General features: G+C 38.5%; 1 protein-coding gene across 1 annotated transcript in view; it reads right to left on the minus strand.

Moving 5' to 3' along the window:
* The window catches only part of WDR63 (WD repeat domain 63), a 159,988-nt gene that overhangs the window by 51,495 nt on the left and 81,094 nt on the right, over nt 1–27,399 (minus strand). The window contains exons 6-11 of the mRNA XM_006831075.1: nt 27,277–27,393; nt 17,214–17,404; nt 8,069–8,193; nt 5,747–5,836; nt 4,589–4,675; nt 2,974–3,102 (exon numbers count right to left, since the gene is read on the minus strand). Coding sequence (XP_006831138.1) covers nt 2,974–3,102; nt 4,589–4,675; nt 5,747–5,836; nt 8,069–8,193; nt 17,214–17,404; nt 27,277–27,393 — 739 coding nt within the window. The remainder of the gene's footprint in view (nt 1–2,973; nt 3,103–4,588; nt 4,676–5,746; nt 5,837–8,068; nt 8,194–17,213; nt 17,405–27,276; nt 27,394–27,399) is intronic.

Below are 27,399 nucleotides of genomic sequence, written 5' to 3' on the forward strand. Positions count from 1 at the left end.
GACTCCTGGTCACCCTCTGTGTGCAAAGTAGAACTGTGTGTAATAGGGTTTTCAAGACCAGGCATGACTTCCGGGACACCTCTGCGTGGGTTTGATTCACCAACTTTTCAGCTATTAGTTGAGTACTTAGCCATGTGCACTACCCATAGCACTAAAAATTCTTAAATTCTAATCAATTAGCTTTCAAACAAAGTGAGATGTTCTGAGGCAACCTGGCTATGAAGGCATCACTTGCGAGTCATCAGGAAGCATGCTCCTCTCCACTTTCCTATCTTTAAGTGAGGGCTTATGAGCATAGTAGTACACAAAGGTGGAGCTTCCGGCAGCAATGGAGTGAAGGGTGAGAATAGGGACCCTGATGAGGCCTGTCAGATATCACAAGAGGTTGTTGTTGTTAAGTGCCATCCAGCAAGTACTGACTCATAGCGACCTCACATAGTGTTTCTGAGGAATGACTGCTGAATTTGAACTGCTAGTCTTGTGGTTCAAAAGCACTTTGAGGTCCAGCGCTTATCCTACAGCACCACACCAGGACTCCTCACAAGAGGCTGCTTTTGTTGCTAACTGCTGTCGAGTCGGTTCCAACTCATAGCGACCCTGTATAGGGTTTCAGAGGAGCAGCTGGTGAGCTTGAACTGCTGACGTTGAGGTTCGCAGTCCAGTGCTGATTCTACAGTGCCACACTGTAAGTCCTCACAAGACGTTGTCATTGTTGTTGTTAAGTGCTATTGTGTCAGTTCCAACTCATAGCGACCCTGTATAGGGTTTCTGAGGAGTGGCTAATGAACTTGAACCGCCAACCATGCAATTCAAACCGACCTTTCAGTCCAACACATTATCCCGCAGCGATACATCAGGACTCCAAAAGGTAGGCAACTACAAAACATGGCAGACACTACTGCAGCCTGAATGATCAAGAGTTTACTGCTAACTGATAAACAACTCAGAAACCATGTTGCAATTCCCTCTCTCTACGGAGGCATTCCTGCTGTGTAAAGTGGAAAACCCCTAGAGGTGCTTGCCCTGAGCTTCCTTTTGGGTTCAGATGTCCATCTATGGAAAACACACAGGGCTGAGACACTTTAGTGTTGTAGGAAGCCCAAGGAGGGGTAGAGGTTAAGTTTTAATGATTTCTAATATATATTTTTGTAGCAGATGGAAGATTCAAGCATAAATACAATTTTACTTGCATTCTTTGAAAATTTTCTGTCATGCATACACTTTGACAGATTTTAAAAAGTTATACGTGGAACTTTGTTACTTGAGATACTTCTGAGTATAAGTTTAAAAATTGGAATTACTGATCAAAAAGTCTGCAAATCTGTATGATTCAAGAACCGCACTGACTAATTGCATTCCAAAGGTTTCAAACCAGTTTCATATTATGAACAACAATGTTAGAGTTTTCCATTTTACCACCTTAACTTCTAACACAGGGTATTTAATTTAAAAATCAAATAGGCCCAAATAGGGCATCTCTGTTGCTTTATTGTTTGTTTGTTTTTTGCTATTAGAAAGGCTGAATGCTTTTCACATTGATTTACTAACTGTTTTTATTTACTATATGCCTTTTGCTTATGTAATGGAACTTTTTATATTTATCACATACTGTGCAAGTATCTTCCTCTGTTTTGTTATTTGTCTTTTATCTTTTAACTTAGAATTTATAAATGTGTGCTTGGGATTTGTCTATCTACTCTTTTGTGACATAATAAGCTTAGAAAAGTAACCCGATTCCAGAAATCTGATACCCTACTCTAATTTTCTGTATTTAAATTAAAATTTATAATTCATGTAGAATTAATTATTTTGTCTGGTGTGAGTTATTAGTTGAAATTGAGTTCTTTCCTATATTATGATACTTCCATTATGCTATGCGAAGTTTTTAGAGATAACAGAAACTATATCTGAGCTATTTATTTTGATCCATTAATACTTTGAAGATTATTGCTACTTCACATTATGTATTTGAATACTTGGTAGTACTAATTACCTCTCATAACTCTAATTAAAAAATATATATTTTATATTCTCACCTGTTAATTATCTGGGTTACATAGTAGACCCTTGGTATCTTTGTAAGAAACACCTGGGGAGCTCTATCAGTTCTAACATTCACAAAGACCTCATTCTGTGAGATGATAGTCAAGTACAGAAACATGAGGCTGAACTGAAATGTAGACACTGGACAGTCAGCTCAGCTCATTCAACGGTTAACTAGTTTTCCTCTACCAACCTCATGACAACATTCAATTCAGCTTGGCAAAAATTACACAAAATTACATATGACTGAGGGTCAGAGTAAAAGAGGTAGACCCCCAATGAGATGGATTGGCCAAGTGACAGCATCAATGGACTCAAGCGTGACAATAGTAGTGAGGTTGGCCCAGGATCGGGCAGTGTTTCGGTCTGCTGTGCATAAGGTCACTATAAGTCAGTATCGACTTGATGGCATCTAATAACAACAACAACAACATATGACTGATCTTCAGAGTTGGTGGTGGTTATGTGCCGTGGAGTCAGTTCCAACTCATAGCGACCCTGCATAGGGTTTCCAAGGCTCTAAGTCTTTACGGGAACAGAGAGCCTCATCTTTCTCCCATGGAACCACTGGTAGTTCTGAACTGCTGACCTTGAGATTAGCAGCCAAATTCGTAACCAGTGTGCTACCAGATCTTGCCCCAAATAGCTGAAATCATAAATTTTAAATCTACACATGCTAAAAGTGTAATATATTCTCATTCTATTTATATATATAAAACTCTCTTCTTCATTATTATATTGCATCAATTTTGACTCTACCAATTTTATTTAGCAATTATAACAATCCAAGTTGAAATGTATCTGTATTCCCATTTCTAAATTTACTTGGTGTGCAGTAAATGAATTGCTGATTTGAAACATTTTCTTTGGATAAAATCTTCTGGAAAGTTACAATCCGGGAGGAGAAAATGATAAGCCATCCCTACTCACCTCAAATGTGTCAGACAGCCAATGTATATCTGTAATTACTTTCTTATGTCCATTTTCTATTGAAGAGACTGCACAGTGTCTGATATACATGGCTTCTTTATTACTCCCTGGTTCAAGGACAAACATGGGCTAAAAGAATGTTAAAAGAAAGTTAGGTGTTAATTTAAGAAAGCTGATGCTTTATTCCTTATACTTATTATTATTATGAGTTGGAAAAAAAAAAGATATATTAAAGTTATAACCCTCAACACCTGTGAAATGACCCTATTTGCAAATAGCAACTTTGCAGATGTGATCAAGTAAAGATGAGGTTATAGTGAATTAGGTTGGGCCCTAATCCAAAATGACTGTCATCTTTATAAGAAGTGACATAAATACACAGGGAAGAAGGTCATGTGGAAACTGACGCAGAAATTGAAGCTATACAAGTTCATGCTATGGAACAACAGGGATTGCTGGCAAACCACCAGAAGCTAAAAAGAGGTAAGGAAGGGTCGTTTTCTAGAACCTTCAGAGGAGCATGGCCCAGTGATACCCCGGTTTTAGATTTCTGGTCCCCAGAATTGTGAGAGAATACATTTCTGTTGTTTAAAGTTACCCAATTAGTGATGATTTGTTACGGTAGCCTTAGGAAACTAATGCACGTGTTAAATAAAATTAATAACTTGGAGAAATACTAATTCAAGGAAACCCATAAATTATTGTTTTTATGCACTGTATAGTAAGTGGATAGCAGGATTACCTAGGTTCCCCTTTCGTTTAGTCTAAGATTTTTTTCTAAACTTCTTAGTATTATCGACTCACTCCCAAAAGAATCACTGAGACATCTCAGTTTTGACAAGCATATTTCTTTGTGTGTAAATTGAAGGCTCCATCCCCACTGTTCCTTGGTAGAAGACCTATTGATGTGAATGTTGAGGGGCGGTTGTGTAATTTTTGTTAGGTGCCTTTGAGTCGGTTCTGACTCATAGTGACCCTATGCAGAGTTTCCAAGGAGCAGCTGGTACGTTTGAACTGCCTACCTTGTGGTTTCCAGTCCAATGAGAGTCCTACAGCAAAGGTTGAGGGGTGGGTAGGGGTGGATGTGTAATATAATATGGTGGGTAAATAATGGTTCAGAGTTAAAGAATTTTCCAACCCTTCTAACAGAATTTTTAGCTTCACAAAAATCATGGCATATTACTTTCAGAAAGGAATGTGAGTCCTTGATTTATGCACAAAAGAAACGATTACTGCCAAGGTCAGGTGACACGTCCAAACTTATAGGACTACAATCTGTAACCTGGATACCTGGCACTTTTGACAAATGCTCTTTGAACTGCATCAATTTAGGTAAGTCCTTGTTGTTGTTAAGTGCCAATGAGTTGGTTCTATCTCACAGTGAACTGGTACAGGGTTTCTGAGGCTGCAAATCTTTGGGGAGGCGGGGAACAGAAAGACTCATTTTTCTCCCATAGGCAACTCACCAGGTGCTTTCATTTTATTGGAACAATAAACAAATAAATAACCTGCTGGGATAGATGCTACAATTTGTTTTGTTGTGTTTTTAAATAAGGACCTTCATATAAACTCTTGGATGGAAAACACTTGGAAGGAAACAGTTATAAAAGCTAACCTTGAGTGTGGCTTTTTTAGTTCTACTACCACCTGTCTTAACATTTTCTATGCGACTGGCATGAGCTGTTATATCCCACATGACGACCTAAAACAGACATAAATATGATTATAACATGTTTTCAGAATAGTGAAGATTTTTTTCTCAAAACAACTATTGTTAGAAGTCTGATAAAGCAATCACTTTAAGCAATAAACAAATTAAGTCTACATCTTAAGTGAGACAGTTACCCCATTGCAACTTTTAAAGATAACAGAAAAACTGAATGTTTTCTCTGCTATTAAATTTTCAGCACTTTAAAAAAGTCCAAGAAAAATACCAGATAATTTCTGAATGAAGTCTCTGCTTTGGGGAGAGGTTTTCTTCTGCCTTAGGGATTGTGATATGATTGTGGGGATAATTGCTTTTAGACCCAGAATTAAGTGAAAACAACCTATTGTCCAAAAAGGTTGGGGAATTATAGTTTCTATTTAAATGAATAGGAGTCCATAGGTAGTGTAAAAGGTTAATGTGCTCTGTTCCTAACTGAGGTTTGAGTCTATCCAGCAGTAACTCAGAAGAAAGACCTAGCTATTTACTTCTACAAACAATCAGCCATTGTAAACTCGATGACACACAGTTTTACTCTGACACACATGGAGTCAGAATCAACTCGATGGCAGTTGGCATATTTATGTTTATGTCTCCTTCAGTTTATTCTAATTTTTATCTCTAAATAAATAAATAAATATTAGATAAAAGTATATTGAATGATATATTTATATTTTCCAGTGAATTTCAATTTATGTTCTGAATCATCCCCTAACCTCTGCCACCAGGAAAATTTTAGAAGAAGGCTTCTTGACCCTCTTGCCCAAGAAATATTACTGGTTTTTGTTCTTCCAGGTAATCTCATACAAAGGTGTAGTTGTATCCCAGCAACACAAAAAGATTTGACCTGGTTGTGTATTTTCAGATGTTATAACGGGGTTACCCTGTGAGCACCCCCGGCATTGGTACTGTGGCTAGCACTGTTTATATCCTAGATCCTGGCATGGTGACTGGCATGATTTTATTTTGCTGAATTAAATCCCTAAGTTTCAAACACGTACTAATGAAAACTTAACTACAGAATGCTACTGAAATTAACAAACAGTTTCTAAAAAAGTCCATAAGTACCTGCCCATTTATGCAGCCTGCAGCAATGATGTTGGGATCACTGGGACAGAACTTGAAGCAGAAGACGTCATCCGGACTCTCCAACATTAACTATAGCAAACCCCATGAAGTTAAGAAAAAGTGAGAAAACCCCACATATGTCAGGCTATTCCCTATTAATATCATAACTAGAAGATGACATGAGGACACCCAAAAGTCTAATTTTATTAACTATAAGAAAGGTGCATATGGAGTTCATGCCTAGACGTCTACCTCTGGATTTATAAACAAAAAATAATCATGATCAGATTAGTATTTCTGAAAGGTATAGAATGTAAACTCTATGATGTTATCTGTTTTGATCTCTGCTGTACCTTTCGCCTGGCACACAGTGGGCACTGAAAAACAAAATGTGTTGAATAAGAGAAGATGGAGTTATTACCAGTGATAATATTTCAAATTTTGAAATAACACAGAACTCAAAAAGTACACAAACTTAAGCACCTTGAAACAAGAGAGAGGACCCTGGAGTTAATGCAAATGTGAATAACTAGGTACATAAATAATAGTTAGCACCAATACAATACTGTGATAACAATAGTTATCACAAAGCAAAACACCTGCATGGTTGCCAGTCCACTTTAAACAAAATGTTAAAAAAACACACAAAAAAGACCCCATTAATCCACTGATTTTTCTAAAACGGAGTTAAATGTTTCAATCTGGAATTGAGGTGAATTATCTTGGTTTATTTGGTACTCTAAATATTTTAGTTCATTTGGTAGGTACTCTGTGGATTGTAGAAAAACCTCTGCTTTTGAAAATAAAGTCTTTTAATACTGTTCTATTTTGATGGAGTCCTGGTGTGGTGCTGTAGGATAAGCTGCAAGGTCAGCAGTTCATATCTACCAGTTGCTATTAGGAAACCTATACAGGGTTGCTATGAGTTGGAATGGATTCGACAGCCCTTAACAACAACAGCAACAACATAGTTTTGATTAGAACAAAAGTAGAATAAATCATTTCTGTTGTGTCTTTAAGGAATTATTTGCTTGTCTTTTTAATATTACTCTTCAAAACATAGAAAAGGAGGTTCTCTCTTTCCTCTTCCTAATCGTCTGGATGTTAGTCACATATCCATAGTGTGGAGTAGAAAGTCGATCCGCAGGGTTGTTGTTAAGTGCCATTGAGTCGGTTCTGACCCATAGCGACCCTGTACAGGGTTTCCGAGGGTGTAAATCTTTACGGGAGTAGAAAGCCTGATCTTTCTCCCGCGGAGCAGCTGGTAGTTTCGAACTGCTTACCTTAAGGTTCGCAGCCCGATTCGTAACCACTACGCTACCAGAGCTCCTTTCTTAAAAACTTAGAAAATCACAGCAAGAGACTAGCACTAATTTTGGGTCAACTAGGCCAACAAGAAAGGGTTAGACAATCTATTATTTTATTTCTGGATCAATAATATTTAAAATATCTAGAGTCTATCACTGCAAAACTATCTTTATTCAGACCAGTTGGGGTCACCAGGAGTCAGAATCAACCAGAAGGCATCTAACAACAGAAAGAAAGGAAGGAAGCAGAGGATCTGAGTCAATAAGGGGAAAGTCTTAGTTATGGGACACTGTATAGAAACAAAATGTTACTATATTTAAGACATTTAATACTATAAAACCCCCTCCTACCGTAACTGGACACTGGGACTCTGTGGAGCAAACTAGATTTCAGCCTTATTTTATTTGGGTTGCTGTGTATTTTTGTTTTGGTTTGAGTGGGGTGTTGTTTGGTGTGTATTTTGGTTTGGTTTGATTTTAGGAGAGTTATTTAAAAATAGAGCGATTTCACACAAAACCCCAGGTTTCTGAATTCATTTGACAAATGGGCCACCTGGCAACAAGAAAGCTGAGGAGTGGCTATTCCCACAGATGGGCTGTGACGTGCCAATCGATCATAGTCCCCACCAGTCCCCACTGTCTCTCACTCACTCATTGCCGTAGTCTGCTTCACGGTCCTTAGAGATGCTTGGAATGAGAGAATTAGTGTAAAACAAAGCTGGAATAATTAGTACTTAAGTAAAGGCCATAAAAGGTTTTTTTTTCAACATGTTAAACCTTCCTCTTAGCAATCTTTTTTAAAAAAAACATTTTGATTTGTGAATTTATCCTTTACAATTAGCAGAGTACAAACTTTAGTTGTGCTCTAATTGAATGATGACAAATCGAAGTCAAAGAAAGTCTAAATTAATGAGGGTCTGTGATATCAATTAAGTGGTTATAACATATTTTGTAATTAAAAATGCTAAAGACAAACTGAAAACTCAAGACTATCTGGATGACTCTACTTAAATACCTGAGGATGAATGGGGTCAGAGAAACTCCAGAAAAGAATCAGCGATGGTTGCAACAATAATTTGCCAGAAAAGTGAACTCTGTCTTCCAAGGTGAGCCGCATAGCCACCGACACAGCTATTAGCCCTAGTTGAAAAGCAATTTGAAATTAAAATCTGCAATAACTGTACATGAAGATGTACTTTAAGTTTTTGCTCTTCTACATAGTCACTATTCATTTCTATTTTAATAGATTGTGATAGTTAAGGTTTTGTGTCAACCTGACTGGGCCAAGATTCTCAGTAGCTTGACAGTTGAGATATATTTATCCCCTACATTAGATCTAATATAATGTAATCAACTCTATGATGAGGTCTCCTATGAGCAACCAATCAACTGTAAGGGCGTTTCCTTGGGGGTGTGGTCTGCTTCCAATATATTAGACACTCAGACAAAGCTTGCTTGCTCTCCACTGAATCTGTATCTTTCATTTGGTTTGTCCTGCGACTTCCAGTTCTTGGGATTTAAGCCAGTGACCTGCTCTATTACCTGCTGATCCTAGGAGTTGTTAACAGTCTGCCTTCTTACCTACCAGACCTGTCTGCCTGTCTGCCTTTTTATCTACTGATCTTGGTTCATCAGCACTGTAGTTGCTTGAGCCAGTAACCTCTAGTCTGACATTTCACCTATGGACGTGGACCCTGTCCACCTCTACAACTGTGTGAGCCATTTCTTTGATATGATCCTATTTATAATTGCTGTTGTTGTTAAGCACTGTTGAATCAGTTTGGACTCATAGCGACCTTATGTAGGGTTTCCAAGGACCAGGTGGTAAGTACACACATATATATAAAGAGAGAGAGAGGGAGAGAGAGAATCCTGGTGTGGCACTGCGGGTTAATGAGCTGGATTGCAAAATTGATTTGATTTGAAATTGGGCAGTTCCAGCTCACCAGTCATTCCTAAAACTCAAAACAGGGTCGCTATGGGTCAGACCAATTTGACAGCACTTAACAACAACATATAGTTATATCTATAAAAAGCTTCCCTGGTTTTGCTTCTCTAGAGAACTCAGACTAAGACAGTGGAATTGCAGTAAAAACATTGTACAGGAGTCATAAGAATTTTCTTCAAGCTGCACTATCTAATACAATAACAATAGCCCCATGTAGCTGCTGAGTACTTGACTGGGTCAAATTGAGAAGCACTCTGGTAGCATAGTGGTTATGAATCGGGCTGTGAACCTTAAGGTTAGCAGTTCGAAACTACCAGCTGTTCTGCAGGAGAAAGATAAGGCATTCTGCTCCCATAAAGATTTACAGCCTTGGAAACCCTGAACAGGCTCAATATGAATTGGAATCAACAGCATGGCACATAACAACAATAAGTGTAAAGCAAACAGCGCATTTCAAAGATCTGGTAAAAAGAATGTAAATCAGCATATTATTGTATGTTAAGTTTTGTGTATACATATAAAACCAAACCCACAGTTATCAAAAGAGCCCTGTAGTGTACTGAGTTACAAGCTGGGCTGCTAACCATAGGACAGCAATTTGAATCTACCAGCTGTTCCTTTCTGCTCCCATAAAGATTCACAGCCTTGGAAATCCTACGCAGGGTCCCTATGCATCACAACCAACCCCATGGTACACCACTACTACCAATGCCATCATGTAGAGTCTGACTTGTAGTGACCCTGTATAGGGTTTCCAAGGCTGGAAGTGTTTGTAGGATCAGCACCAGTTTATTTTATTGTTGTGACTAGAAATTTAAAAATATATGTAGACCTTGCATTATATGACGTGGTGCTGTGGGATAATACGCTGGACTGCAAAGTCCGTATGAACTGCAAGGTTGGTGGTTCAAACTCACTAGTCCCTCCTCGGAAACCCTGTACAGGGTTGCTATGGGTTGGGATCAACTCGATGGTACTTAACAGCAACAATATTTCTTTTGGACAGTGCTGACTTGAGGAGAAATTTACCAAAAACATAGCTGCTACTTGCTCATTCAACTACAAAACTGATGGGTAATGTTGCCCAGCAAGCAACTTTAATTACCTGAGACAGTGCTTTCTAGTCATTGTTGTTGTTGTTAAGTGCCGTCGAGTCGGTTCCGACCCATAGCGACCCTGTACAGGGTTTCTAGTCATTAATAAGTGTCAAAAAAGGCAGTTGGCCGGGTCCCCTGAGTAGTAATAATAGCAACAACAATACTGAGATGCTTGCATTGACAGAAGGCTATGTACCGGGCACTTTATAATTATGATCACATTTCATCTTTGTAACAGTTCTATGACTATCTGCATCTTCAGTTTATAATAGGAAGCCCAGTAAGCAAACCCTTTAGCGTGATTTTATTTAAACAAAGACTGTACCCTGGTGGCATAAAACACTAAGAGTAAGGTCTAACATTCACACTCATCACACATTCTGAGGGCGAGAGATGAGGATGTCTGCTCCTGTAAAGATTTTCTGGGTGCTGCTGAGTCGGTTTCGACCTGTAGCAACTTTATGTACAAAAGAAGGAAGCACTACCTGGTTCTGCACCATCCTCAAAACTGCGGCTATGCTTAAGCTCACTGCTGCTGCCACTCTGCCAATCCATCTGATTGGGGGTCCCCCTCTTTTTCACTGACCTCCACTTTACCAAGCATGATGGCCTTCTCCAGAGACTGATCCCTCCTGATTATATGTTTGAAGTACAAGATAAGAAGTTTTGGTTTCTAGGGAACATTCTGGTTGTACTTCTTCCAACACAGATCTGTTTGTTGCTCTGGCGGTCCATGGCACTTTTAATATTCTTCTCTAACACTATAATTCAAATGTACCTACTCTTCTATGGTCTTCTTTACTCACTGTCCAAATTTCACATGCATATGAATATACCACAGCTTGGGTCAGGCTCAAACTGACATCTTTGCTCTTGAACACTTTAAGAGGTTTTGTGAAGCAGATTTGCCTAATGCAATATGCCATTTGGTTTCTAGACTGTCACTTCCATGAGTGTTGATGGTGGATCCAAGCAAAATGAAACCTTTGACAACTTCAATCTTTTCTCCATTTATTATGATGCTATTTATTGGTCTGGTGGTGAGAATTTTTGTTTTCTTTACATTGAGGTGCAACTCATATGGAAGACTGTGGTCTTTGATCTTTATCAGTAAGTATTTTAAATCCTTTTCATTTTCAGCAAGCAAGGTTGTATCATCTGCATATTGCAGGTTGTTAATGAGTCATCCTCTAATCCTGATGCCATTTTCTTCTTCATATAATTCAGTTTCTCTAATTATTTGCTCAGCATACAGATTGAAAAAGTGTGGTGAAAGAATACAACCCTAGTACACATCTTTCCTGATTTAAAAATATTCAGTGTTCCTTTGTTCTGTATAGGGTTTCCAAGGCTGTAAGTCTTTACAGGATCAGCACCAGTTTATTTTACTGTGGCTACGAGAAATTAAAACAAAATTTAAAAATATATATATTTTGAATGACTTCCTCTTGGTCTAGGTACAGAGTTTCCTCATGAGCACAAATTAGTGTTCTGGTATATTCATTCTCTACCATGTTGTTCATATCTTGCCATGATCTGTAGAATCGAAAGCCTTTTCATAGTCAATAAAGCATAAGTAAACATCTTTCTGGAGTCCTGGTGTGGTGCTGTGGGTTAATGTGCCAGATTGCAAAGTCCTTTGAAATGCAAGGTTGGCGGTTCAAGCTCACCAGATGCTCCTTGGAAACCCTATACACGGCCTCTATAGGTTGGAACTGACTCGGCGGCACTTAACAACAGCAACAACAAACATCTTTCTGGTATTCTCTGCTTTTAGCTAAGCTTCATCTGAGATCAGCAATGATAGCCTATTATTTCATGTCTTTGTGTGAATCCAGTTGAACTTTTGGGCAGTTACCTAACAATGTTGCAGCCAATTTTGAATTATCTTTAACAAAATTTTACTTAAATGTTATATTAATGATATTGTCCAGTGATTTCTGCATTCTGTTGGGTGACCTTTCTTTGGAATGGGCATACATATGGATCTCTTTCAATCAGTTGGCCAGGTATCTGTCTTCCAAATTTCTTGGCATAGGTGAGTGAGGGTCTCCAGTGCTGCATCAGTTTGTTGAAATATTTCAATTTGCGTTCCATCATGTACCGGAACCTTGTTCTTTGCCATTGCCTTCAGTGCACCTTGTACTTCTTCTTTCAGTACCATTGGCTCTTGATCTTATGCTACCTCTTGAAATAGTTGAACATAGACCATTTCTTTTTGCTACAATGACTCTGTGGATTCCTTCCATTTTCTTTTGATGCTTTCTCCATCATTCAATATTTTTTAAGAGTCCTTCAGTATTTCAAGTCAAGATTTGAATTTTTTCCCCAGTTCTTTCAGTTTGGAAATGCTGAGCAGTTTCTTCTCTTTTGGTTTTTTGAATCCATATCTTTGCACATTTCATTATAATATTTGTGTTTGTCCTCTTGAACTGCCCTTTGAAAATTTCTGTTCCTGCTCTTTTACCTCCTTATTTCTTCCATTTGCTTTAGCATCTCTGTGCTGGAGAACAAGTTTCTGAGTCTCTTCAGACATCCATTTTAGTCTTTTCATTCCTCCTTGTCTTCTTAATGACTTTTTACTTTCTTCCTGTATGGTGTTATTAATGTCACCCCACAACTCTTCTGGTTTTAGGTCATTTGTGTCTGTTTCTTCAAATCTGTTCTGAAGATGATTTCTAAATTTAGGTGGAGTATGTTCAAGGCCATATTTTGGCTCTCATGGACTTGTATTTATTTCCTTTAGTTTCAACCTGAACTTGCATATGAGCAACTGATGTTCTGTTCCACATTCCAGTGCATTATCCTGCAACACCACACTAGAACTCTCTCTATATATATACAGATGTATATTTCTACCTAAGGTAGGTGCATTAATTCTCAACAGCAGAAAGCATCATCTGTGTCTCTTTACCGGGGATCTCTAATTATAGCAGTTTAACTACCATTTATGGAACACCTGCTTTACCTCGTTTATACATTCTCCCAGAATCAAATTATTTAATGCAAAATAAAGCTGTTCTTAGTGGTTCATGGAGTCCTGATGTGGCACTGTGGAATAAGCACTAGACTGACTTCAGCAAGGTCTGTGGTTCAAATCCATGGCTGTTCCTTGGAAACCCTATACAGGTTTCATTAACACCATCAGAACCTATTTGGTGCTTAGCAACAACACAGGCCCCATATTTCTGTAACTAATGTTAAGCACTGGACTGAATTCTGCAAGGTCATCAGTTCAAGCCCACCATTAGCTCTTTGGAAACCCAATACAGGGTCACTATGAGTGGAAACTGACTCGATGGCACTTAACAACAACAATAAATCAAAACATGCAGAGTTACAGAAGCACACTGCAACATTGTTTTCTCACTGAGTGCCTGTCAGAATTGAACTGATTAAACCACTATGCCATCAGAGGCACAATGAGATACATACATAAACCTATGGTTGTTGTTAAGTACTGTTGACTCTGTTTAGACTCATAGTGACCCTGCACAGGGTTTTCGAGAAGCAACTGGGGAGTTTGAACTGCTGACCTTTCAGATAGCAGTATAGTACTTATCTTACACCAGGACACTAAATATGTATATACCTACTAGAATTTGTTCACCACTCGTCTGTCAGTTTGTTATATTGTAGTGGCTTGCATGTTGCTGTGATGTTGGAAGCGGTGCCATGGGCATTTTAAATACCAGCAGGGTACACCCATGGTGGACAAGTTTTAGCTGAGCTTCTGGACTAAGACAGAAACTGCATCTGAATGTATAGCCACTGAAAACTTTACGAATAGTACTGGAACACTGTCAGATAGAACCAGAATAATGAATACTGAAACATCATGAATAGCACCAGAATATTCTCAGATACAGTGCTGGAAGATGAGTCTCTCATGCTGGAAGACACTGAAAATATGACTAGGAAAGAGCTACCTTCTCAAAGAAGAGTTGACCTGAATGGAGGAAAGTCTTCGGGCTCTTCATTTACTGATGGGACACAACTTAAAATGAGGAGAAACAGCTGTAGATACCTATTAATAATAGCATGGAATGCATGAAGTATAAATCTAGGAAAATTGGAGATTGCCAAAATGAAATGAAACACATAAAGATCTCTATTTTAAGCATTAGTGAGCTGAAATGGACTTGTATGGGCCATTTTAAAATAGGATAAGAAGTTAGAAAAAGACCAAAATGGATGTCAGAAGAGACTCTGAAACTTACTCTCTAGGGTAAAGATGTTAACACAAATGGAAGAAATGAGGAAGCAAAAGGGTGGAACAGAAAATTTCAAAGTCAAGTATTACAAATGTGCAAAGACCTAGAATTAGAAAACCAAAACGCATTTCTCAAGTTGAAAGAATGGAAGTAAGGATTATACAGGCAAACGATTGAATGATGTAGAAAGCATTAAAAAAAAAAAAAAAAAAGATGGAAAGAATGCACAAAGTCACTATACTAAAAGAAATGGATGAAGTTCAACAAATACAAGAGATAACATATGATCAAGAGCCAATGGAACTGAAGGAAAAAGTCCAAGGTGCACTGATGACAAAGAATAAAACTATGGGAACGATGGAATAAAAATTTAAATCTTTTGACAAACTGATGCAGCACTGGAGACATTCACTCATCTGTGCCAAGAAATTTGAAAGACAGCTAGCTAGCCAACTGATTGGAAGGGATCCATATTTGTGCACATTCCAGAGAGGTGACTCAATGAAATGCAGAAATCATTGAACAATATCATTAATATCACTTACAAGTAAAATTTTGCTAAAGATAATTTAAAGATGGCTGCAACACATATCGACAGGGTTCAAGGCAGAGGTTCAAGCCGGATTCAGATAATGATGTCAGGTGAATCTTGACTGAAAGCAGAGAACAACAGAAAGATGTTTACCTTGCTTTATTGACTATACAAAGGCTTTAAACTGCATAGATCATGACAAGCTTTGGGCAACATTGCAGAGAATGAGTATTTTGGAACAATTCATTGCTCATGAGGAACCTGTATTTAGACTAAGAGGCAGTTGTTTGAACAGAACAAGGGAACACTAAATGGTGTAAAATTAGGAAAAGTGTACCAGAGCTGTATTCTTTCACCATGTTTATTCACTCTGTATGCTTAGCAAATATTCTGAGAAGTTGAATTATATGAAGAAAGGTGTGGCATTGGGATTTGAGGAAGACACATTAAAAACCTGCGATATGCAAATGATGTAACCTTTGCTTTCTGAAAGCGAAGAGGAATTAAAATACTTACCAATGAAGATCAAAGGCCACAGCCTGCTGTATGGGTTCCACCTCAGTAAAAAAAAGAAAAAAAATCCTCAATACTGGACCAATATTGCATCATGTTAAATGGAGAAAAGACGGAAGTTGTCAAGACTTCATTTTACTTGGATCCCCCATCAACACTCATGAAAGCAGCAGTTAAGATATTAAACAATGTATTGCCTTAGTCAAATCTGCTGCACATGACTCTTTAAAGTGTTCAAGGCAAAGATTTCAGTTTGAGGACTAAGGAGCACCTGACCCAAGCCATGGTATTTTAAATAGCTTCATATGCATGTGAAAGTTGGACAACGAATAAGGAAGACCATAGAAGAATTGATGTATTTGATTTATGGTGTTGGACAAGAATATTGAAAGTATCATAGACTGCCAGAAGAACAAACAAATCTGTGTTGAAAGAAGTACAGCCAGAATGCTCCTTAGAAGCCAGGATCATGAGACTTCTTATCTCATACTTGGGACATATACTAGGAGGAACCAGTCCTTGGAGAATGATAATCATGCTTGGTAGAGTGGAGGGTCAGTGAAAACCAGGAAGACCCCTATCTAGTGGTAGCATCACTTGACTAAAGCTTAACAATGATTGTGAGGATGGTAAAGAACTGGGCACTGTTTCATTCTGTTGTGCATAAAGTCACTATGAGTTGGAACCAAGTCGATGATATGTAACAAACATCATTAGAATTTGTTCCTTGTGGGAATGTAAAATGATAACAAACATTTTGAAAAATAGCTCAGTAGTTTACAAAAGTTATTACATATACACCTGTTGTTATTGTTTCATTGCCGTCGATTCAGTTCCCACTCAAAGTGACACTGTATAGGGTTTCTGAGATCAGCTGGTGGGCTTGAACTGCCTACCTGCCGTTTGCAATCCAGTGCTGATCCTACAGTGCCGCAAGCTGTTGTTGTTGTTAAGTCCGTCAAGTCAGTTTCAACTCATAGCAACCCTGTTTAGGGTTTATAAGGATTGACTGGGTTTAAACCACCAACCTTGTAGTTAGCAGTTCAGTGTTTATTCCATGGTGCCATATCAGGACTCTCTGTCTCTCTCTCTATATATGGTGGTATGCTTTCAAGTCGATTCTGACTCATAGCAAGCCTATATAGGGTTCCCTAAGCTGTAAATCTTTATGGGACCAGAAAGCCTCATCTTTCTCCTGTCGAACAGATGGTAGATATTCAAACTGATGACAATGTGATTAGCGGCAACTCATAACCTCCCCCTCCCAACCCCCACCTGTTAGAATGTTTAATTTATACCTTCTGGAATGTTTTTTGAAAAAACAACCCACAAAATCCCATACCAAGTGCTGGGGAAGATGTGGAGCACCTGGAACTCTCATTTGGGAATGGAAAATGATACAACCATTTTGGAAGATACTTTAGTAGTGTTTAAAATTATTACATATAGACGTAGGGTGACTAACTTCCCAGTTTGCTTAGACTCTCCTGATTTTTAAAATGGAAATTCCTGAGTTCCAGGAACTCCTCAGTCTTGGACATTCCCTCACTCTGGGGCAAATCTGGATAGTTGATCACCCTATATATTTACTCTATGACCCAGCCATTCCACATCTAGAGATAGAGAAGCACACATCCATACACTGATCCCCTTAGATGAGCTCTGTTCCTCTCAATGTGCAAGGGAAATAAAAATGCATTTCCCACAGGGTTGCCAGGAGAATGCCAAGCTGTGAGAAGGTGCCAAAAGCAACTGGTGGGGGACTTGGCACTCAGCAAATGGAAGTAATTTTATTGAAATTGAGCTGGTTTCCAATTTTACATAGAAAAAGGGAAGCTCAGTCACTTCAGTCTCACCATAGATAGTGGGATGCCATGAGACACAGGTAATCGTTTTCTCTGTTACACTGTGAAGGTCGGTGAAGGACTGGTACTCTTTCAGATGGGTATCAGTCTTGTCCCCATAGGTACCTTCTTCTTCTGCCAGGTATTTCCAGTCATTGATAAATGTGTTCATGATTTCATTTTGTTGCAGGGCTATTTCAACACTATTATTGTAAAAAGAAAACAATTAAGATGTTGAATTCTGTTAGTCAATCATGCGACTATTTCAGAAGTCCCTTCTACTTCATTTATACCAAAAGAACTATAGCTTTCACTTAGATTTTGTAACTAATGATGAGCCTCATTTCAAATAAATGCCTTAAAGAGAAAAAAGCTTTTCATGGTGGTGTGCTACTCAACACTTGTTTCAAGAAAGAACTTGCTGTTTACCTGCAGGGGCTGCTTAGCTGACAGCTCCAGGGCCTTTCCCTTTCACCTGTTTCCAAACTGGAGCTTCCTTTGTGCCTCCCAGGATAATGACTGAGCACAGACAGGGGTGGGGTGTGATGAGGAGGTGTGTGCCAGCCCAGGGTCAGGGTGGGGGGGTTGTATGCCAGCCTGGATTTGGCCTGTGCTGCTTTGTGTATGGTTTCTACAACATGCCATCCATTCTGGAATCCCTTTGGGTTACCTGCTCAATTCTGTTTCCATCCCCCTTTAGTTTTCCTTACTCTTCTTCTTGTTTCAGTTAGTATGAAGCTTTTATTAACAAGAAAGGTTTCCCTTAATCCACACAATTTATATTGATAAGATGCTCAATGATCCAAATGCTGAATCTACAGTCTATTCCAGTATTGCACTCCTAATAAATGCAATTGCTTTTGGTAAATCTCTATTGTAACATGTGAAAGTCACAAATTACTAGGTATTTTTTAAAGGTAACTATATTAGACATCTTTTATCATTAGGACATTACACCTTGTTCAGAATAAGTTTAGTTTGCAGAAATGACACAAGTTAACTTTTAATCAAATACCAATATTTAGCAATGCTTAGTTTTGGCTCAAATGCTATTTCTTCAGTTACAAAAAAATAATCAGAAACCTTACTGGATATAACCTGCTTTTTTAACAAATGTCCCAAGAAGTCTTAAACTTTTGAATACTGAAATACTTGAAAATATTGAAAACAATTATTTTCAGTAGAAAACCTCCTCTCCCTCCCCAGTAATTTTTAAATAGGTAGTAAAGTATACTATCACTGTGGTTTATGTACATATCTTACCTGGTCTTCTTTCTAGAAAACCTGACTAGATACTTATCGCTCATGTTAAATGTTATAAAATAAAGGCAAGAACTAATCATCTTTTAACAAAAACACTGAATGCAACAATTGCAAGTATCCCATTCTAAGGGCACACCAAATGTAACGCGAAGCCATACGATTATATGTAGGTAAGTGTAGTAGGAGCCTGTTATACCACCTTGGCTCCTGGAAACATATGGGCTCTACTCTAGATCTATACAACCCACAGAACCTCTAGGCCAGTATTAGCTACCCTGCCCTTAGTGCCCTCTGGTTCTGGCAGACATTGAAACTAGTAACCTGAAGAGCCTCAACCAACTACTTCTGGATTGGGTGTCCTGATCACAGGCAACATTTAGGCCTATAGTAACTCCAGCTAGGGCTGGGAACTCAGCTGTCACATTCCTCTTCCACTCACCTTGTGGATTCTTGGCTGTCAGAAGGCCCTAAGAATTTTCTTCTCTGAGGGTCCAACACCACATTGGATTTTTGTTTATTATTCCTTTCTTTGTTCAGTTGTTTTTGTTTGTTTAGTCTTTCATCTCTTTTTTTTTCCCCTTGATTTTGATCCTTTTTATGTCCACTTTTTTCCCTTCTTTTCTTCTGTTGTTCATTTCCACACTCTTCTTCTCTTAATTTTTTGACTAAATTTACTTGTCTAGTCTCTTTTTCTTTTCATCTTCCCTCTCTTTGTTTTCTTAGTGTATTTTTCTCTTTTTCTCCCTATTTTCCCTTGTACAGCTCTATTTTCCTGTTCTTTTTCTCTTTTTAGTTATATTCTTTATCTCTTGTTGACTTTTTGCTCCTCTTTTTCTCCTTTATCATATTCTGATTTTGCTATTTTTTGCTTCTCCTGTTGTGTTTTCCTGTGTGTGTTTTCTCCTCTTGCCCCACATGACAGGAGACAGCAACTGTGCCCATACAGCTTAACTACAACTGTACCCTCTGCAGCTGCACCCAGCAGACAAGAGCCAATACCAGCTCCTCCACCACCTGATTAATGAAAGACATCAGCTAACACCAGCCAAACCCACCCTAAACTGAACTGCAGGAACAGTGAACAGAAAATGATGCACAAACTTCCATTCTCTAATTATACCCACCAGGGGACAGTTGGTTTGAGGTTAAGAACACACCAACAATCATCAATTATACACAAATACAATGACACTACATCTCAGAGACAACAAGTGATTTTAGCATGCACAAGCAAACGAGAGACTGACTCAAATACATGATTAAGATGTGCAGCTAGAAAACACTTCTGAAGTATTAAAGGTAATGGAGCTACCTGAGAAAAAAATCCAAAAGAAGAATATTTGGGTACCGTCAATGAATTGACAGAAAATTGAAGGAAGGAAAACATAGAAAAAACTTTAGAAGAATTTAGGAAGATACTATAAGAAGAGACAGACAAAATGTATGCAAATTTTGAAATAATACAAACTCTACAAATAGAAACCCAGAAGATTAATACAAACATCTCAGAAATGTTTGTATTAATCTCAAACGTATACTGAATAGAAAGGAAGTAGATTTAAATCAGTGGAAGCCTAAATTTGCCAAATTCGTGACCTTGGAGAGAAATCTCTCAATACTAGTAACCTAGAAGAACAATCACAAAAAAAAAAAAAAAAGAAGAAGAAGAAAAAAATTAGAAGAAAACCTAAATTTATGTGAAACACCATGAGGTACAATAATTCATGGGTGATCAGAAATCCAGAACAGAAAGAGACAATAAAAAGAGTTGGTGGAAGAAAACTTGCCTAACATCATGAAAGACAAGAATAGCCATTCAAGAATTTGAATAAGCTAATAGCCATTCAAGAATTTGAATAAGCCCCAAACAGTATAGACCCCACTCCCCAATCAACTAGACATATCAATCAATTTTCCAAAACTCAAGACAAGGAAAAAAATCCTGAAAGCAGCTTTGGAAAAACAAAAAGTTATCTACAGAGGAGAACGAATGAAGACTAAGCTCTAATTTGGCGAATTTTTCAGCAGAAACTATGAAGGCAAGAAGGCAATGGGATGATATACACAAAACTCTGAAAGAAAAAAAATTTCCAACCAAAAATCATATATCCAGCAAAGCTGTTCCTCAAATATGATGGCGAAGTAAGGACATTTTCAGATAAACAGAAACTAAAGGAATTTGTAATAAACAAACCAACTTTACAAAAAATACTAAAGGGTGTTCTTTAGACTGAGAACCAACAACAGTAGACAGCAACCTGAGATTAACATATGTAACAACACTACCCAGAACTCAATCCAGATATATAAGTATTCAAAGTAAACTAAACCTCCAAGACTGAAAACAAGGAACTAGAGACATCAATTTATAATGAAGTCAACTACAAACAAAAAGGGAATAGTGTAGATACAGAACTTTCAAACAGAAAAGAAGTCAAGCAGATTTTGAGATAAAACAGACTTTTTAAATGGGGAAAAATTCATAAATAACAGGGTAACCTGAACGAAAATTAATACACTTGCAAATCAAGATAAAAAAGAGAAAAATCAGAAAGATTTCATAAATATTAAAACAGCAATGAAGAGAATGTAAAGAAAACCCACAAAGAAAATGAACTCAATGCAAAAATTTACGTGGAGGATGTTCACTAGCTGAGGTAATGGTGACTGGGACACCAGATTTGCAAGTGCGATTCTGTCAATCACTGTAAGGGCTTCTCACCGAGAAGGTGAACATCTGTGGTACTGATGTGATCGTGCTTACCAAGCAGGTGCTGAAGGGTTCCCAGAGCTCTGAGCTGCTAGGTCAGACAGCTCGAAACATGGTTCTACAGAAAGATGCCATCTTGCACTCGGAAGATAGTTTAAGGAAAATGGCAATAATAACAACACATCTTCAATACCAGCAAGAAGCTATTCAGAAGAATATTGAGCAGTCATCAGATCTACAAGACCATCTAACCATTCAAACAGCCAAAGGGAATACCCTGCAAACCTGCCCCCCGGCCTTCAGCACACAGCCCCTCGCCCTCTCTAAGTCCAGAGTCCCCAGCCGCTCCATCTCTCCATGTCAACATCTCTGCCTCCATCTCTGGCATCACTGCTTCTCTGCATAGGGTCCCACTCTCCACTCTTCTCCCTTAACAGTCCCAGGGTCCTCCGCTCCTGGACTACAGTGTCAACCAGTCCCCTCCTTTTGTTACAAAACATCTATGTTTACATTTGCAACACTCACAATCAGTCCTGATAGCAATTATTTACTATTGAACCACAAGAATATTACCTCATCTCCTTTCACCAGCCCTGTCCAGACAGGTTGAAAACCATTCAGTGGAGATTCTACCTTCCCCCATACCCTCTGAAACTAGGCTCCCTCATGCTTCAAACAACTTTTTAAATTATTAAATGTAAATGTGCCAATTTTATCTTTAAAAAGAAGGATTGCGAATTTAGAAAACAAAACAAAATATAATTATCTAAGTATATAAGAAGCAAATATATTATATTTAATTTTTTAAAATGTTTTATTGTGAGTTAGGTGAAAATTTACAAAGCAAATTGGTTTTCTATTCAGCAATTATTCATATTTTAATTCTCAATATTGATTGCAATCTAATTTAAAAATGGGCAAAGGGCATGAACTATTTCACTAAAGTAAACATTCAGGTGGTCAACAAACATATGCAGAAATGCTTATAATTATTAGCCATTGTTGTTGTTGTTAGGTGCCATCGAGTTGGTATTGACTCATAGCGACCCTATGCACAACAGAACGAAACACTACCCAATCCTGGGCCAGCCTCACAATTGTCACGCTTGAGCCAATTGATGCTGCCACTTTGCCAATCCATCTCACTGGGGGTCTTCCGGGAGATTCAAATCAAAATAGCAGTGAGATATTATCTTACCCCAGCATTGATAATAAAGTTCAAAGAAACAGAAAACAAATGCTGGTGAGGGTATGGAGACACTGGGACCCTCCTACATTGCTAGTAGGACTATAAAATGATGCAACCACTGTGACAAACCATATGGTGCCACCTTAATGAGTTGGAAATAGAAATATCATATAACACAGAAATCCCTCTACTTGGTATATATCCTCACGATATATGCACACCCATGTTCATTGTAGCACTATTCACAATAGCAAAAAGATGGAGACTGCCTAAATGCCCATCAACAGAAGAATGGTTAAACAAACTTTGGTGCACACACATGATGGAAAACTATGCAATGTTGAAGAATAATGGTGAATATGCAAAACACCTTAAATCATGGATGACCTGGAGGACATTATGCTGAAAGAAATTAGTCAACCACAAAAGAACAACTATTTAAGAGAACATTGTTGTAAATATTCCAAAAAAAAAAAAAGTTTTCTTGCTAAAAGAAACATTTTGTAATGGTTACCAAGGGTGGGTTGCTCTTAGGTGCTGTTGAGGTGGTTCTGACCCATAAGGACCCTACTATGTAAAACAGAATGAAACCCCTCAGTCCTGCACCATCCTCACAACTGCAGCTATACTTGAGCCCATTGCTGCTGCCAATGTGCTAATCCATCTTTGGGGAGTCTCAGTCTATTTCGCTGACCCTCCACATTACCAAACATAATGTCCTTCTCTAGGGACTGGTCCCTCCTGGTAGTATGTCTGAAGTATGAGAGATGAAGTCTTGCTATCCTGGCTTCTAAGGAACTTTCTGGCTGTACTGCTTCCTGCACAGATTTGTTTGCTCCTCTAGCAGCCCAATGTACCTTAATATTACTCGTCAACATCATAACTGAAATGCATCAACTCTTCTATGGTCTTCCTTATTCACTGTCCAACTTTCACATGCTTATGAGGCTATTTCACATGCTTATGACCCAACCCATGGCTTGGGTCAAGTGCACTTTAGTCCTCAAGCTGACATCTTTGCTCTTGAACACTTTAAAGAGGTCTTGTGCAGTAGATTTGCCAGAGGTGGGAGGGAAGTAAAATTTATTCCCTGGGTAGAGGGTAGATACATGTTAATTTGAGTGATGGAGAAGGCAATATAAAGCAGAGGTAGGTTGGCACAGGAAAGAAGAAGGTACTGGAAGACACAGGGAGGTGTGCAAAAGTTAAAGTGACTAGAGGTAACTATTGTTAATTGATGGTACATAGAAAGGATTGTAATCATTGTAATGGCACGAAGTGCATGATTTGTTGAATTAGGACTGATAATCTGTTCTGTAATCCTTCACTCAATTCACAATGATTTTTTTTTTTTTTTTAAAGAAAGATAATTGCATTTTTTTACAAACTCTTTGAAGCCACCTTGTATGTGTACATATGCACACACATAAAAACCCAATGCCTTTGACTCAATTCTGAGTCAGGGTGACCCCATGTGCTACAGAATAGTGCTAGGCTCTATAGGTTTTCTTGACTATAATATTTATGGAAGCAGATTGCCAGGCCTTTCTTCCATGGTGTCCCTTGGTTGGTTGGAATCATCAACTTTAGTTTCATTGTTGTTCTTGTTAGGTGCCATTGAGTCAGTACCAACTCACAGTGACCCTAGGTACAAAAGAACAAAACACTACCCAGTCCTGGGCCAACCTCACAATCGTTGCTATGCCTGAGCCCATCGCTTCCACTACTGTACCAATCCATCTCGCTGGGGGTTTTCCTCTTTTTCTTTGACCCTCCACCTTACCAAACATGATATCCTTCTCCAGTGACTGGTTCCTCCTGACAATATGTCCAAAGCATGAAAGATGAAGTTTGGCCATCCTGGCCTCCAAGGAGCACTCTGGCTGCATGTCTTCCAACACAGATTTGTTTTTTGTTCTTCTGGCAGTCCATGGTACTTTCAATATTCTCCTCCAACACTATAACTCAAATGCATTAATTCTTCTACAGTCTTCCTTATTCATTGTTCAATTTTTCATGTATGTGAGATTACTGAAAATACCATGGCTTGGGCCAGTTGCATCTTAGTGTTGTTGTTGTTAAATACTCCTAAAAATTACGCAAATACAATAAACAGTGGACTTTGAACCGTAATGACCCCAATTTGAGCTGCCAGTTTCTCAGTATGAAAAAGATGAGACTTTCTGCTCCCACGAAGATTTAAAAGTCTCAGAAACTCAAAACCCTACACAGGGCCGCTATGAGTCAGAACTGACTGGAAGGCACTTAACAATACCAAGGTGATACCTTTTGTGAAAAGTGGTCCATGGACCAGCAATATCTGCATGACTGGAGAGTTACAAATGCATTGGCCCCACCTTAATGTACTGAGTCATAACCTGTGTTTTAACAAGAACCCCAGGTGGTTTCTTGTTAAAATTAAAATTTAATTTTAATTAAATTAAAATTTTAAATCTGTCTTCAAAAGGAGCTGCAACGTTGCTTCAAAGCAGTTCCAGGTAAAACATTATTGTTACTGTCATTGAGTCGGTTCCGACTCACGTTGTTGTTGGTGGTAAGTGCTGTCCAGTCGGCTCTGACTCATAGCGACCCTGTGCAGGGTTTCTGAGGAACGGCTGGTGAGTGTTAACCACCGAACTTGTGGTTTAAACCGACCTGTGGTCGAGGGCATTATAATGTTTTAAAAATCAAAAGCACCCCAATCAGGACTCCATATGTATATATAAAGAGAAGTTTATGTCAAAGAAATGGCTCACACAGTTGTAGAGGTGGTCAGATGGCAGGCAGGCATGTTGGTCAGGTAAGATGGCAGGTTGCTGATGACTCCATAGAGACACCTATATAGGGTTTCCAAGGAGTGGCTGGAAGGTTTGAACCACCAAGCTGGCAATTACCAGCCCAGTGCTTATCCTACAGCATGACACTGGGACTTAATTCAGTCTGAGTAAGAAAGGCATTCTCAAGAGAGAAGTTAAAGACAGTGACTTTAGAGTCTCTCCCCATTTCCCTCTCAGTCAGAATGGGGAAGTAATTCATGAGGGAGGAGGAAAGTCTCTTGTTTCTTCATTTCCCTGAGAGTGATACATCAGAGGCTGGAGAAAATTTTACCTTAAGTCAAAGTCCATCTCCAAAGTGAAATTTTCTTAGTTGCTTTGCAAATCCACTAGAAGTTTCTCCTTTTCAATAATTTCCTTCTCTTGCAAATAATGGTTCCATCAGGTACAGAAAGGATGTATGCTGTGGGCTAACCACTGGGCTGCTGATTCAAAGGTCAGCAGTTAAAATCCACCAGCTGCTTCAAGGGTAAAAATTGAGGTGGCTTGCTTCTGTAAAGACTTCATTGTTGTTTTTTTTTGTTAAGAGCCATCCAGTCAGTTCTGACTCATAGCGACCCTGTATAGGGTTTCCAAGGAGTTGCTAGTGGATTTGAACTGCCAATCTTGTGGTTCAAACTGACCTTTTGATCCAGTGCTTTATCCTACAGCACCACACCAGAACTCCTGTAAAGACTTACAGCCTAGAACACCCAATGGAGCACTTCTACTTTGTCTTATAGGATTACCATAAATTGGAATTGGCTCAGTGGCAGTGGGTTTGAGCTTAGGCTCCTTTTGGATAAAATTCAGTGAGCAATATCTTTAGAATAAAAGGGCTCTTGTCCATAGTCATAGCGGGCTAGAGCTGAGAGTGAAGCATCCAGCTGATAGGATTTGAGGGGAGATGCACAAAAACACCCGAACTTGCAGACAGTACCCATTTGACCCAGCCTCGATGGCTTGATTATCAGAACTCAGTGAGAGGAAGATTAAAAAAAATTTTTTAAAAAATAAAGGCTATAAGTGTAAATTGCTACAATTTGATGAAGTTGACCTATACTTATGGATGTAGTCGCTCAAAATACCAACTGAGGGAAGGAGTCTTCACATCAAGTATGAATCCCATTCCTCTGTATACAAGGTAGATAGGGATGGGCAACTTAGACATTGGCTACCTAAAATGAGAGGCAATAAAGGTATGAAATGACTGGCTTACAAGTTTTCAAGAGGGAGTTTAGTTTCAGAGTGTGTGTGTGTAGAGTTAGAGTCCCCACTGAATAGTTTTCATCTTGTCTAGATATGTCTGGTGAAGGGAAATGGGAATAAGATTCTTATGATTCAGCAGTGAGTAATTGTTATCATGACAAATTGCAATTGTCACAACTGTAAAAGTAGAAGTTTTGTAACAAAAATGGGGGAGCAGTTAATCTTACAGTCCAGAAACACAGGACCCTAGGACCATCAAAGAAGAAGACCAGGAGCGGAATGTGGGACCTTATCCAGAGAAGTAGCGACACCAGAGATGAGGACATGGAAAGAGAGAGAGAGGGCAGAATCCCCATGGTTCTGTCCAGTAGGGAGTCTTTCAGAGCCAGTGAGAGTGACCAAAATTTTATGATAAGGATGAGATAGCCAAAGGTGCTGAGTTGAATTCAAGTGTCTCATTCACAAAGGTATTTTTTGCTTATCTTCATCATCCATTCACAGCATCCTCATCTTTGCCATCCTATAAAAGTCAACAATGACTCAGTTGTCCAAGATTAAATGGAAGTGAGGAGAATACTCAAATAAAAGAAACTATGATACATTGTAAAATAACTGCTAATTTACAATTAGGAAAACATCCGACTACACTTACCTCTATATAATCTTATGGGTTCGCATTACATTTGGCGTGGCCTTAGATTGGGAGGACTAGATTTTGCTCAGGAAAGAAAGACTGAGACTCTAGAGTGAGTATGTCATATGCTCATGAGTATTTGATAATTGTCTCCAGTTTCTATATAGATGCTGTAGATACAGTTGCTTATTATAATCTACTTTTACAAGGAAACATACACATTTTATATATTTTTAAATTTAATATACAATGTTTACCTTATAGACACGTTGTTAAGAAAATCAGCCAAAGATTTTGATTGTCCAAATGTTTCTTTTTCCTTTTCTGAAAATTCTCTTGGGTAGTATTGTATACTAGCATTTTTGGGATATGTCCTAATA

Source organism: Chrysochloris asiatica, unplaced genomic scaffold (assembly GCF_000296735.1).
Source record: "Chrysochloris asiatica unplaced genomic scaffold, ChrAsi1.0 scaffold00002, whole genome shotgun sequence".
Classification (NCBI taxonomy): domain Eukaryota; kingdom Metazoa; phylum Chordata; class Mammalia; order Afrosoricida; family Chrysochloridae; genus Chrysochloris; species Chrysochloris asiatica.